Raw genomic sequence first — 14,753 nt, forward strand, 5'->3', positions numbered from 1 at the left:
TAAAGCAGGAGCAGAGTGATCGGACTGCATTAGAAGTCTTGATTTCTGGATTAGAATATTGAAGATTTCTACCACATATCTTCTTTGTGACAGTGGTTAAAGTAAATGTGTCTGCCTTTCATCTTTTCCTAAAACTGGCAGTTTAGGAAAGTGATGGTCAGGAATAGGTAGGCTTTACCTGAGGAGTGAGGCCTGTGCTATTACACCAAGAGGAAATTAGCACTAGCTGTACAGAGCAAGTCTTTGGGGGGGTCTGCCTTGTGGAGTGTCTTTTGTTCAAACTAGGATAATGAAGACAATCAAGATTTTATTTATGTTTTTCATTTGTTTAAATTTTAATTTTCTCCCATACCTCCTCCCTCCCTTTCTTTTTTCTTCTTCTGCCCTTCCTTTCTTTCTGAAAATCCACCTTATAGAAATGATTGGTAAATTCTATTCTTGTGACCTGAAAAAGAGAGTATTAGTAGCTAACTTAAACTTACGGAGCCTTGAGAAGGTTCTGGCTCCATAAATAGTAAATTCCTTAAAAGGAATTTCCATGTGTAGTAATCCAGTTATTTTTGGCTCATTGTTCTTATCTTTCCTGTTTTCCTTACATACATACTTTTTAGCAGGGTGTGAGGATGAGGCAGGGATGCAGAATTATTTTTTTTTCTAATAAGGGCCAGTGACTCCTAAAAGGTAGGGTGAGGGAAAATCCAGAGCCAGATTGAAAAATCAACATGAAAGAAATAATAGGAATTTTGTTTAAAAATAGAAAATGTTATTCTCATAAGCTCCTGTCCCCCTAATTTTTATTGTAAAATACTCATAAAATAAAGGTTACCATCTAGGCCAGCGCCGCGGCTCACTAGGCTAATCCTCCGCCTTGCGGCGCCGGCTCACCGGGTTCTAGTCCTGGTCGGGGCACCGGATTCTGTCCCGGTTGCCCCTCTTCCAGGCCAGCTCTCTGCTGTGGCCAGGGAGTGCAGTGGAGGATGGCCCAAGTCCTTGGGCCCTGCAACCCATTGGAGACCAGGATAAGTACCTGGCTCCTGCCATCGGATCAGCGCGGTGCGCCGGCCGCAGCGTGCTGGCCGCAGTGCACCAGCCGCGGCAGCCATTGGAGGGTGAACCAACGGCAAAGGAAGACCTTTCTCTCTGTCTCTCTCTCTGTCCACTCTGCCTGTCAAAAAAAAAAAAAAAAAAAAGGTTACCATCTTAGTCAATTTTCAGTGTACAGTTCAGTGGTACTAAATGCATTCATCATGTACAGTCATCACCACCATCTCCAAAACTCTCTTTCATCTTGTAATCTGAAATTCTGTACCCATTAAAAAAAATTCCTCATTCTTTGTTTCCCCAGCCCCTGGCAACCACCATTTTACTTTGTTTCTCAAGCTTTTTAAATTAAAGAGACTATTCAAATATAGTCCTTAGTAACAAAATGATTAGTATATCTGAATATGAAATAGAAAGACAAAAGACACAGCTTTGTGTTGGGAGATATTGATCCTTAATGGAGGAGTCACAAAGGGGGGGGGGTGAAGGAAAGGAAACATTTTAAAAAGTTTTGCATGTGGTTGTGTAGATGTGGTTGTCTGCACATACGTGTCTCAAATATGCATGAACTGCCCGACAGTCACATTCAAACTTTCTCTCCCAGCCCTTAATGTCACTGTGCACTTTAAAATCTCAAATTCAGGAACTTATTAAACAAGTATTTGGCATTGCTAATGTCATCTGATCAGTATTGTTCACTATAACCACCATACCTGTATTTGGAAAACTATAACCAGACTATTTGCCAAAGCCTTGAAAAGTTGTGGTTAAAATTATTTATCAATATAGCCCTCTAAAAGTAATTAACTCAAGGACTAGGAAAAAAACTTTAATTATTAGTGAGATGTTTTAAAAATCACTCAAATTTTAAAATTTTTCTCACTTTCTCAATTTTTTTCTTTCATGAATTCTATAAAAATTTTTCAAAATTACTGTAAAATCTACTGACCATTTAATTTCATAAAGACCTATCCAGGGACTAGCAAATACTTTTAAATGGTTGAGAGTATGTATTTTTTTCTTTTATGCAATACATAGCTTAAATTTATGTGACAGCAAATTTTTTTTAAATTGGGGAAATATTGATTGCTGTATGTTAATTGGCAGCATAAAGGAATATATTTTCTTTCTATAAATATTAACTCGTTAAAGAAGTAACACAAGGGTAAAACCAGAGCCAAGATTCTGAATCACAGACTCATATAAAGGAATTAAGAATATAGAAAAGAAGGTATTTGAAATCAATAAATGATATCGGGATAATTTGATATTCATGTGGGAATGTAGTTAACATCTCAAATATTTGGACAGGTTCACAGGAACTCACAGGCCCATTCAAATGCCATAATATCCAATGTGCCCATAAACCATGGGCCATCTTTGTCTTCACAAAAGAAATACTCTGGCCCTCATCACTGACCAATCAAAGGAAGGCTTTGTAACCTGTGGATTAACCAGGGACCCACACAGGAGCTGATCCTGCACGGATCCACCCACTATGTAATCTGTAAAATTCACTGCTTTTAATCCCTTGGGGAGTCAGGCAATTGAGCAATAGCTGCCTGACTCCTTGCTCTTTGAATTACAAATAAACTCCTACTTCTACAAACTCGTTTCAATAATTGAGTTGGTGTGTCCTGGTGATCAGACCAAGTTTGGCTCCAATTTGTATTTCTTTGATCGAAACAAGGTAGCTTGTTTTTTCATGTACTTATTAGACATTTGTATTTTATGCTTGTCCTTTGAATTAATTTGCTTGGTTCAGTTATTTTCTTGTTTTAAGACCTGTATGTATATTAAATAGTCATTTGCTATGTAGGTTGTAGATGTTGTCTCCTAGTCTATCATTAATATTTTGTTTATAGCATTTTTGTCAAGCAGGAGTTTTCTATTTTACATAGCCATATTTGTCATTTTTTTTTTTTTTTTTTTTTTTTTTTTGACAGGCAGAGTGGACAGTGAGAGAGAGAGACAGAGAGAGAAAGGTCTTCCTTTGCCGTTGGTTCACCCTCCAATGGCCGCCGCTGCAGCCGGCACACCGCGCTGATCCTGGCAGGAGCCAGGAGCCAGGTGCTTTTCCTGGTCTCCCATGGGGTGCAGGGCCCAAGCACCTGGGCCATCCTCCACTGCACTCCCTGGCCATAGCAGAGAGCTGGCCTGGAAGAGGGGCAACCGGGACAGAATCCGGCGCCCCAACCGGGACTAGAACCCGGTGTGCCGGCGCCGCAAGGTGGAGGATTAGCCTATTGAGCCACGGCGCCGGCTCCATTTTTTTCTTTTAAAACTTTTAGACTTTGTGTTTTATTTGGGGAAGGCCTTGTCTATTATAAATAGCACTCCCTTGTTTTCTTTTAATAGATTTTTAGATTAAAAATATTTCATTCTTAATCAGTTTGGAGTTTTGAATATATATGTATATATATATATTTATATATGAAGTTACATATGCATGTGCATGCATGTTTATATAAAATGTCTGTATAACTTTTTTCCGACACAAATATCAAATTTTTTGAAGTGTATTTTTTCCTTATTGATCAAATTTTTTTTCTAAAGATTTACTTATTTATTTGAAAGGCAGAGTTACAGAGAGGCAGAGGCAGCGAAAGAAAGGTCTTCTATCTGCTTGTTCACTCCCCAGATGGCCACAACAGCCAGAGCCGTGCCGATCCACAGCCAGGAGCCAGGAGCTTCCTCCGGGTCTCCCACGTGGGTTCAGGGGCCCAAGGACTTGGGCCATCTTCCACTGCTTTCCCAGGCATAGCAGAGAGCTGGATAGGAAGTGGGGCAGCTGGGACCTGAACTGGCACTCATATGGGATGCTGGCACCGCAGGCGGTGCCTTTGCCTGCTACGCCACAGCACCGGCCCCCTCGAATGCTTCATTATATTTTTAATTCCAAAATATGAATAGCTTTGTTTTGTATTTTATATCATTCTGTTGGCTTGTTACTACAATGTTGCCATGTTATTTTGATTTCTGGTAATGAACATTCTTCCTCAGTTCTCTTTTTCCAAAAATTTTTTAGCTAATCCTAAGCATTTATTTACTTTTCCAGAAGAACTATAATCTATTAAAGCTTTATCTTAATGCTTGTTTAGCTGGCATTTTGTGGCCTTTTTATTTTTATATGTAATTTATTCATTCAGTAATCTGTCTTTTCTTTCCTTACATTTCAGAGTCCTATATGTGGAAACTCACAGGAGACAGTTCAATCTAGAAGGGTAGTGATTTCTCATAACATGGATAAAGCTCTGAAAGAAGGTAAGGATGAATGAGAATGTACAGTTAAATGTGCAGCAACTCCTTGTGCTCTAAAAGGAAAATAGCTGTCTCTAGCAAATTTAATAGTCCTCTTTTCTGCATATGCCTTTAGGAATTTATTTCTAAATGAGTTTGTGTTTGATGACTGAATAGATACATCAGTGTTTAATGAAAGGAATGTAAACATTTACTGGGTAGGAATTTTCAGATCACATGAAGCTGGCCAGTCATGTGGAGTTAGCCCCACCATATGATGCATGAATATACTCTGTGTTCCCTAAAATCAACATCAGGAAATAAGTACTTTTCTTTCTTTTTAAAGATTTCATTTATTTATTTGAGAGGTAGAGTTACAGAGGGAGAGACACAGAGAAAGGCCCTTCCATTGGTTCATCCCCCAAATGGTCAGCTGCACTGATCCGAAGCCAGGAGGCGGGTGCTTCTTTCAGGTCTCCCATGTGGGTGCAGGGACCCAAGCATGTGGGCTATCTTCTACTGCTTTCCCAGGCCACAGCAGAGAGCTGGATTGGAAGAGGAGCAGCTGGAACTAGAACTGGCACCCACATGGGATGCTGGTGCTGCAGGGAGAGAACTAACTTTCTGCGCATGGCACCGGACCCAGGAAATACTTTTTTTTTTTTTTTTTTGACAGGCAGAGTGGGTAGTGAGAGAGAGAGGGACAAAGAGAAAGGTCTTCCTTTTGCCGTTGGTTCACCCTCCAATAGCCACCGCAGCCGGTGCACTCGCTGATCCGAAGCCAGGAGCCAGGTGCTTCTCCTGGTCTCCCATGCGGGTGCAGGGCCCAAGCACTTGGGCCATCCTCCACTGCACTCCCTGGCCACAGCAGAGAGCTGGCCTGGAAGAGGGGCAACCGGAACAGAATCTGGTGCCCCAACCAGAACTAGAACCGGAGTACTGGCGCCGCAGGCAGAGGATTAGCCTGGTGAGCCGCAGCGCCGGCCTTGTCTTTTTTTTCTCTTGCAGTTTTTGTTTCTGCTGAGATCACCCATCTGTCACTATGACCATTTTTAAAAATCTTTAATTCCTTGAACCCAATTATAATAGCTGTTTTAAAGTCCTTGTATGCTAGTTCTAAGATATACATAATCTTGGGGTTGGTTTCTATAGATTTCTTTTTCTCTGGACTATGTGTCATATTTTGGGGGGTTTCTTTTTATGTATAGTGTTAGTTGGGTATTGAGCAATATGGATGCTAACTTGCATGTTCTTGATCCTGTTTTCTTAAGATTTGCTTTTTTGTTTTTGTATACAGTTTAATTACTAGCTGATCACCTTGAATATAGTTGTTTCATTCACTTTTTAAGGGCAATTCTTTTTTTTTTTTTAAAGATTTACTTTATTTATTTGAAAGACAGAGTTACTGAGAGAGGTAGAGCCAGAGAGAGAGAGAGAGAGAGAAGAGGAGGGGAGGGGAATGGAGGGGAGGGGAGGGGAGGGGAGAGGAGAGGAGAGGAGAGGAGAGGAGAGGAGAGGAGAGGAGAGGAGAGGAGAGGGACCTTCCATTCCGCTGGTTCACTCCCCAAATGACTGCAATGGCCAGAGCTGAGCTGATCTGAAGCCAGGAGACAGGAGCTTCTTCCAGGTCTCCCACATGGGCGCTTTCCCAGGCCATAGCAGAGAGCTAGATTGGAAGAGGAGCAGCCGGGACTTGAACCAGTGCCCATATGGGATGCTGGTGCTGCAGGCAGCAGCTTTAACCAACTGCACCATAGCACCAGCCCCCTTAAGGGCAGTTCTGTTACTGTAAGATGAATCTCTCTGTGTTGAGCTATAGGCAGAACCCATCTACTTCTTGACTCTTTCAAAGGAAAGCCCATGGTCAGACCTCCAACGTGGTGAAACTCCAACTCTAGACTCTTGTCTCCCTGTGGTGAGCAGTAGTTGAAGAATCTGCTCAGCTCTTTCCGTCTTCCTGCTGTTGCTTTCCACCAGTGTCTTTGTAGTCTTGCCCCTATACCCCATGGCTTGGAGTCAGAAATGGTTTTGAGAGTTTGCGACCAGATTTTGTGGCTCCATCTTTTTAAATATTTCCTGCCTTTATTCCATTTGCTCTGGAAGCTTGTACTTGTGTTTTCTGATATCTTGAATTGAAAAGGGGGGATAAAAAAGGAGGTCGACATTCTGTCTAGGTTTGTAATGCCTTGTGCCTAGAACTGTTGTGATCTTCAGGGGAGAATTGTGTGCACATGGATTTTACCCAGTGCCATCCCCTTCTTTCTAGAGGAAATTGCTCTCTAATTTCTACCTGCTTTTTATTGCTCTCTAGTGTCTCTAAATGGTTCTTTAATATTTTTCCCCAGAGTTCCCACTTATTTGGTGTAAGAAAGTTAGTCTACTATACACTGTTCTACCATCCCTGAAACTAAAACTTTGTCCTTCCATTTTTTAAAAAAATGTTAACTTTGCTAAAAAATATATAACATAAAATTTATCATTTTAACCATTTTAAGTGTGTAGTGTGGTGGTGGTAAATACATTCACATCTTTATATAACCAATCTCTAGAAGTTTTTTCAACTTGCAAAATTGTATCAAAGTGTAATCAAAAAGCTCTTGCTCGAAGTTTTCATGTAGTATTTTCCTTTCCTTGGGAGCCTATGTCCTGCATCAGAGTGCCTGGGTTTGAGTCCCAGCTCTTCTTCCAGTCCCATCTTCCTGCTAATGTGCACCCTGGGAGGCAGCAGGCTCAAGTAGTTGGGTCCCTGCAACCCATGTGGGAGACCCAGATTGAATTCTAGGCTGCTGGCTTTAGTGTGATTCAGCCCCCACTATTTGTGGGCATTTGGGGAGTGGGCTAGTGGTTGGAAATCATTGCATAGAAATTAGCTTGAGGGTAATGTGTTATTGTTGTTTGTTTGTTTTTAACTTGTAAAACTGAAATCTTGTACTCATGAAATGACAATCCCCTTTCCTCCATTCTCTGGTTACCACCATTCTGCTTTCTGTCTTTATGGACTTGCCTGCTCTAAGTACCTAACATAAATGAAATTATACATTATTTGTTTTTTTGAGTTAGACTTATTTCACTTACAAAAATGTTGTCAAGTTTTATCCATGTTGTGGCATGTGATATGATTTTATTCCTTTTTAAGGCTGAATAATATTCCATTATACACACACACGCACACACATGCACACATATACACATACCCCACTTTTAGTTTATCCATCTGTCTGTTGATGGATATTTGGATTAGTTCCACCTTTTGGCTATTGGGAATGATATTGTTATAAACATGGGTGTATTTTTTAGTTTTTGAAGACTTAGAAATTTCTCTGCATTGAGATGTGGCCTTTTATCTTGGATAGGCCAGTTTGTTTCAGAAGTGTTTATGAAAAAAGAAAAGACAGGCGGAGGACAGAGGACTAGTTGACACAGCAAACAACACGTTATCCTCAAGCTAATTTCTGTGCAGTGATTTCTTTTGAAAGGAAAATGTTATAGAAAGACTTTGGGTAAGAGCTTTTTAATTACACTTTGATATGATTTTGTTCTTTTTATTTAAACTATGTCTTAATGTTCACATTTCCTGTGCTTTGTTTTAAGCAAAATGATTTTCAGGGAAATTGAGCATTTCTTTACCAAAAGGAGATATTGGCAAAAGGAGAACATTATGCCACTTGAGATCACATCACTTATTGGGAATCAAATTTGTGTGTTTTGAAGTAGTTATTCAACAACAATAACAAACCAAAACTAGAATCACCTTCTAAAAAAATTTGGTCATTAAATTTAATGAGAATTAGAGTCTAGAAATGTATGTTGATAAGGTTGAGAGGAATTTCATAAGCATCTAGCTTATCTGTAGTGATTAGATTTTGCATGTATGGAGTATTTTCATTTACATTTCTAAGATCGTTAAGATTTGCCAGTACCTTAGTTGGAATTTAGAATGTTATTAGCTATAGTAGAATTAATTTTGATAAAATTAAGGGTATATTTGTATTTTATAAAAATATAAATAGCAATATACTTATGAAAGTTACGGTAATTTGTGTTCAGCTAGTAAGAGATGTTTATGAAGTATTTACTAAAAGATTTCCTCCTGAAAGTTAGTTTATAGATAACATTATTATACTGTTTAATTTTTTATGTCTATTTACTGCTTTTAGTATGTAGAACTTAAAAACAGTTTTATTCTGAGTTGAATAAAGTATAAGGCATGTGTGTGTCTATACCTATATAGTGTTCTATATGTTTGTGTGTGTGGATTTTTTGTTTTTGGTCACCAATGTGTACTTGTGTTGTTGTTCAGCATAAATTTGGATTCGTCTTAATTCCGTACAAATTAACATTTCAAAGAAGAAAGGCATAATAGCCAAAAATGAAGCACCGGGGCCAGTGTTTTGAGTAGCAATTAAGACCCACTTGAGGGAGCCCACATCCCGTATCAGAGTGCCTAGGTTTGAGTCCCAGCTTTGCTTCCAGTTCCATCTAACTGCTAATGTGCCCCTGGGAGGCGGCAGGCTCAAGTAGTTGGTTCCTTGCCACCATGTGGGAGACTCAGATTGAATTCTGGGCTCCTGGCTTCAGTCTGACCCAGTCCCAGCTATTGTGGACATCTGGAGAGTGCACCAGTGGATGGAAACTGTCTCTCCACCTCCCTCTCTGTTTCTCTGCCTTTAAGATAAATTAAAAAAAAAATTTAAAACATAGACTTTTTTTGTGGACCAATGAGAATCACTAGTGGTGGGAGTATGTTGTAGCAGTTATCTCTGGTTATGCCTGCATCTCATATTATGTGCCTGGTTTGAATCCTAGCTAATCTACTTCTAATACTGCTTACTGCTAACGCACACTCTGGGAAGCAGCAAATGATGGTTCAAGGAATTGGGTCCCTGTCACCCATGTGGGATACCCGAATTGACTTCCAGGCTCTTAGCTTCAGCCTGGTCCAGCCTTGGCTGGCATTTTTGGATGAACCCACAGATGGGGACGATCCCTCTCCATCTGTTATCTCTCTGCTTTACTGCTTTTCAAATAAAATGAAAAAAAAATTTTTAAAGTTTGTAGAATTATGAGTTTATTTTTTAATAAAAAATTATCAAAACAGCAAATGCTGAAATTTAGTGGCACATTTGGATTAGGCAATCAAAGCATATTTTATTGTTTTGTTAGCCAATTAAAAAATTCAAAAACACATATTTTAGAAATTCAGATATAGTATGAATAAACAACTATGTATGCCTGTTTGAGAATTCAGAAAATTGTCCTTACCAGATAACTTCACAAATGTCAACAAAAGCTGCATTTCCTGGAAAACTGAGAGAAGATAGAAAATCAAAATCCTTGTAAAAATCTTTTTTGGGGGGCATATGTTAGCAGATATTTGACCTAGTGTTAAGATTACAGTTAAAAATACCCATGTTATGGGGGCTGGTGTTGTGGCTTATTAGGTGGTAAAGCTGTTGCCTGTGATACCGACATCCCGTATGGATGTTGGTTTATGTCCTGACTGTTCCGTTTCCAAATCAACTCCCTTCTAATGGCCTGTGAAAAGCAGCAAAAGATGACCCAAATGTTTGGTCCCTTGTACCCATGTGGGAGACCCGGATGAAGCTCCTGGCTCCTGGGTTTGACCTGGCCCAAACCTGCGTGTTGTGACTCTCCCTCTCTCTCTCTCTCTCTAATTCTGATTTTCACAATAAAAATTAAAAAATAAAAATAAGCAAATAAATCTTTAAAAAAAAAGAACAAAAATGAAAAGTACCCATGTCTCATATCACAGTACCTGGGTTTGAAATCCAACTTTTGCTCCTGATTCCAGCTTCCCTCTAATGCAAACCCCCTTCTAGGTTCTGCCACCCACACAGGAGACCCACAGTGAGTTCCTAGCTCCTGGCTTCAGCTTGGCCCAGTCCAAGCCATTCCGGGCATTTGGGAAGCAAACCAACAGATGGGAGCTCCATCTTTCTGCTTCTTTAATTAAAAAAAAATTATTCTTATTAATCTCATTATATCTATTGTGTAATTTTTACTAGGCTACCCTGAATTATCTCACTGATGTGGGCCAGATAGTTTAATTCAATAATTATTGAACACTTGCTATTTGGTCAATGAGTGGACTGAATGTTCAGTTGAAAGTTATTGTGTTAAAAAATACTTCTTCACAAAATTTATTCTTTTGAAAGTGTTGGGGGTGCTGCCCTCAGACTAATGTTTGTGGTGTTCTTTACAAATGTAGTTAATTTTTACATGTACATTTTTAAATGAATGTATTTGTTAGTTTTGATTGGTTCTTAATTGTTTATGAATTTCAGTGGGTAACCGTGCCTATTAACTAAACTGTAGATGTTGTACAAAGCATCTAACTTGAAAACAATTATGAATACAGAAGATATTGCAAGTATAATAGAACTTGTAGTTTCTTTGGATTAGGTGCTAGATTAGGTGATTACCACATCTCTTAATAGTGCTGTTCCTGAAGCTGTTAGGCTGTCCAAGAATTAGATGGTGTCACAGAAGAAACAGGGCTTTCTCCTGGGAATCCACGGCTTCTCCCTCTGCCTTAAGCTCAGCTGTCTTAGTCCATGACTCTGTTCAGTGGCATGCAGTATGTATACTGTTTTTTGTTGAACAAATAAACAGATCAAGCCGGCACCGCGGCTTACTAGGCTAATCCTCTGCCTTCGGCGCTGGTACCCCGGGTTCTAGTCCTGGTTGGGGTGCCGGATTCTGTCCCGGTTGCTCCTCTCCCAGGCCAGCTCTCTGCTGTAGCCCAGGAGTGCAGTGGAGGATGGCCCAGGTCCTTGGGCCCTGCACCCGCATGGGAGACCACGAGAAGCAGCTGGCTCCCGGCTTTGGATCGGCGCAGCTTGCCAGCTGCAATGTGCCAGCCATAGCAGCCACTTGGGGAGTGAACCAATGGAAAAAGGAAGACCTTTCTCTCTGTCTCTCTCTCTCACTGTGTAACTCTGCCTGTCAAACAACAACAACAACAACAAAACGACAAAAAAAAAAAAAACACAAATAAACAAATAAACAGATCAATCAGTGACATAAACTTGTAACATCAGATCTTCCCAGAGGATATCTTTTCATTACATTTTAGAATTTTGCAAACCATTAAGGGCCATCTAAATGAACAGTGGAATTGTTATTTTTTTTATCCTTAGTTTAGTCTAATTTCTGGTTGAATGATGACTGTTTCTTTGTCCTAAGAGAATTAAGACATGGGCATTTGTGAGTTGTGGAGCTCTACCTCACAGATAGAACAAGTGATATCTCTGGATTCTTCTGAGTGAAAGCCAGGCACAGAAAATATGGCTTCCTTGGGGTTCTCTTTCTTATTTACTTAACTTGAGTCATTCCTTCTTGTGCAGATTTGTAGATTACCTAATAGCTCATTGTCTGGAGTAGTAGTTGTTCATCTTATCTCTCTACTTTCAGTTGTTCCCTAACTCCTCTTTTCAGATTAACCTAAGGCTAAAATTCCAATCATATATTATTTCATTCTTTATCATCTCCATTGGCTTTTTTACATTTTCTTTTTAAGATTTATTTATTTACTTGAAAGTCAGAGGCCGGTGCTGCAGCTCAATAGGCTAATCCTCCTCCTGTGGTGCCGGGACCCCTGGTTCTAGTCCCTGTCGGGGCGCCAGATTCTGTCCCGGTTGCTCCTCTTCCAGTCTACCTCTCTGCTGTGGCCCGGGAGTGCAGTGGAGGATGGCCCAAGTGCTTGGGCCCTGCACCTGCATGGGAGACCAGGAGAAGCACCTGGCTCCTGGCTTTGGATCAGCACGGTGCACCAGCCGCAGCACGCCGGCCATAACGGCCACTGGGGGGTGAACCAACGGAAAAAGGAAGACCTTTCTCTCTCTCTCTCACTGTATACTCTGCCTGTCAAAAAAAAAAAATAAATAAATCAGAAAAAAAAAAAAAAAGAAAGTCAGAGATACACACAGAGAAGAGGAGAGAGGGAGAGAAAGAGAGGTCTTCCATCCTATGCTCCACTCCCCAGTTGGGTGCAACGGCCGGAGCTGCACCATCCTGAAGCCAGGAGCCAAGAGCTTCTTCCGGGTCTCCCACGTGGGTGCAGGGGCCCAAAGACTTGGGCCATCTTCTGCTTTCCCAGGCCATAGCAGAGAGCTGTATCAGAAGAGGAGCAGCCAGGACTAGAACCGGCGCCTGCCGTTCCCTTGCCCATAAAGGAACGATGTTGCTCGCAGCTTATCGGTCTTTAGTAGACTTTTATTGAGAAAATAACAGCGACAGAGAAAGCATGAAAGGAGGAAGAGAGGAGAGAGAAAAAAGCCCCCTCCTTCCTGGGCACACAGCTTATATACGAAATTCAACCAATCGCAAGCGGGCTCTAGTCCATGCACGGAACACTCCAATCCACTGCTTGTTCACGCGGTGTGCATGCGTCCTCGGGCCAATCAGATGAAGTGTCATGCAGCAGGCAGGCTCACTGCACAGTCCTCGGCGCCATCTTGTTGTTTACGAGACAGGCTGAACTTCTCTGGAAAGTCCCAACTGCTGGAAAGCATTGCCCTAACCAAAAGTAGCAACATCCGCCTTGCAATAAAGACACAACGACAGCTATCAGACCAAACCCTGACATGGGGACCCCATGGCTGGCCAGCCCATGAGGCCCCACAGGCGCCCATATGGGATGCCGGCGCTTCAGGCCAGGGCGTTAACTCGCTGTGCCACAGCGCCGACCCCTACATACTGTTTTGAGAATAGTCCCAGAAAATATATTTCAGTAGTAATAACACCTGAATTTTTATTGACTGTTACTGTACCTTGAGAGTCAAGACTCTTTGTCTAGCAGTGAGAATCAATGTTTTCACTTCTCATTTTGGTTACTTATTTATATTTATTTTTTAAAAAGATTTATTTTATTTGTTTGAAAGGTACAGTTACAGAGAGAGGAAGAAATACACAATTCATACATGAGAGAGAAATCTCCCATCTGCTGGTTCATTCCCTAAATGAACAACCTAAAGGCCAGGGCTGGGCCAGGCTGAAGCCATTAGACAGGAGCTTCATCCAGGTCTGCTACAAGGATGGCAAGAACCCAAGTACTTTGGCCATCTTCTGTTACCCTCGCAGGCACATTAGCAGGAAGCTGGATTGGAAGTGGAGCAGCCTGGACTAGAATTGATGCTTATATGGGATTCTGGCATCACAAGTGGCTGCTTAACCCACTGCTCCACAACACCAGCCCCCTTTTATGCTTCTTTTTTTTTTTTTTTATTTGACAGATAGAGTTATAGACAGTGAAAGAGACAAAGGATGCTTGTTTCTTAATAAAGACCATAAAATTATTTTATGATCATGAATTTGTCTTTTGTTTATTTGTTTTTTTTTTTATGCAGAACTATACAGCTTTACAGTTACAAACTTCATACACTTTATAACATGGTGATTCTTCCCACTGTGTCCACCCTCTCACCCCTCTTCCTCCTCCCTTTCTTATTCCCACTTTTATTTTTTACTGAGATATGTTTTTAATTAATTGTCTTTATATACATATGATTAAATCTATGTTAAGTAAATAGGTCAACAAATAGCATGAAAAGAAAACTGTTCATCAACAGTCAAGACAAGGGCTGTTCAAATTATTGCTTCTCAAAGTGTCAGTTTCACATCTACAGATTGCCTATATGTATTCTATTAGTTATCATAGGTCAGGAAGAACATGTGGTATTTGTCCCTTTGGGACTGGGTTATTTCACTAGTATGTTTTTTTCCAGATTCATCCATTTTGTTGCAAGTGACAGGATTTCATTTTTTTTTTTTTACCACTATGTAGTGTTCATGAATTTCTGTCTCTTTGAAGTGAGTCATAGGGTATGTTTTAAGATATTTGTTGATGTGTGTACTTTTGTAAATGCTATAACATGGGGATATGTATAACATGATGTTACTTTAAAAAATTGATGGAAAAAATGGAATAAAGCAAATTTTATTTTGCTGCAAAAAAATTTGAAATCCACACATAACTTTTTTATAATATGAATTTTCTCTGCACTTTTTGGAGACTATGTGTATTCAGAATCATGGTTTGTTTTGCACTTTTTGTGAAGTTAAATATGTTTTTATTTTTTTTAAAGATTTTATTTATTTATTTGAGAGGTAGAATTAGAGAGAGAGAGAGAGACAGAGAGAGAGAGAAAGGTCTTCCTTTTTCCGTTGGTTCACTCCCCAAATGGCCTCAATGGCCAGAGCTGTGCCAATCCAAAGCCAGGAGCCAGGTGCTTCTTCCTGGTCTCCCATGTGGGTGCAGGGGCCCAAGGACTTGGGCCATCTTCTACTGCTTTCCCAGGCCACAGCAGAGAGCTGGATTGGAAGAGGAGCAGTTGGTACTGGAACCTGCGCCAATATGGGATGCCGGCGCCGCAGGAGGAGGATTAACCTGCGCCTTGGCAAAGTTACATATGTTTTTAAGATGCATAGCTTGTAGAGGGTGCTGATAGAAC

At 40.6% G+C, this 14,753-nt stretch overlaps 1 protein-coding gene across 6 annotated transcripts in view; it reads left to right on the forward strand.

Moving 5' to 3' along the window:
• The window catches only part of SNX25 (sorting nexin 25), a 179,655-nt gene that overhangs the window by 60,889 nt on the left and 104,013 nt on the right, over nt 1-14,753 (forward strand). For all 6 annotated transcript variants that reach the window (XR_011386313.2, XM_089325766.1, XM_089325770.1 and 3 more), the window contains exon 2: nt 4,221-4,305. Coding sequence is in view for 2 of the 6 variants with exons in the window: in XM_051833125.3 (XP_051689085.1) it covers nt 4,221-4,305 (85 nt within the window). In the remaining 4 variants the exon portion in view is untranslated. The remainder of the gene's footprint in view (nt 1-4,220; nt 4,306-14,753) is intronic.

The sequence above is a fragment of the Oryctolagus cuniculus genome, chromosome 2 (genome assembly GCF_051225735.1).
Source record: "Oryctolagus cuniculus isolate XC-2025 breed Fujian yellow rabbit chromosome 2, ASM5122573v1, whole genome shotgun sequence".
Lineage (NCBI taxonomy): Eukaryota > Metazoa > Chordata > Mammalia > Lagomorpha > Leporidae > Oryctolagus > Oryctolagus cuniculus.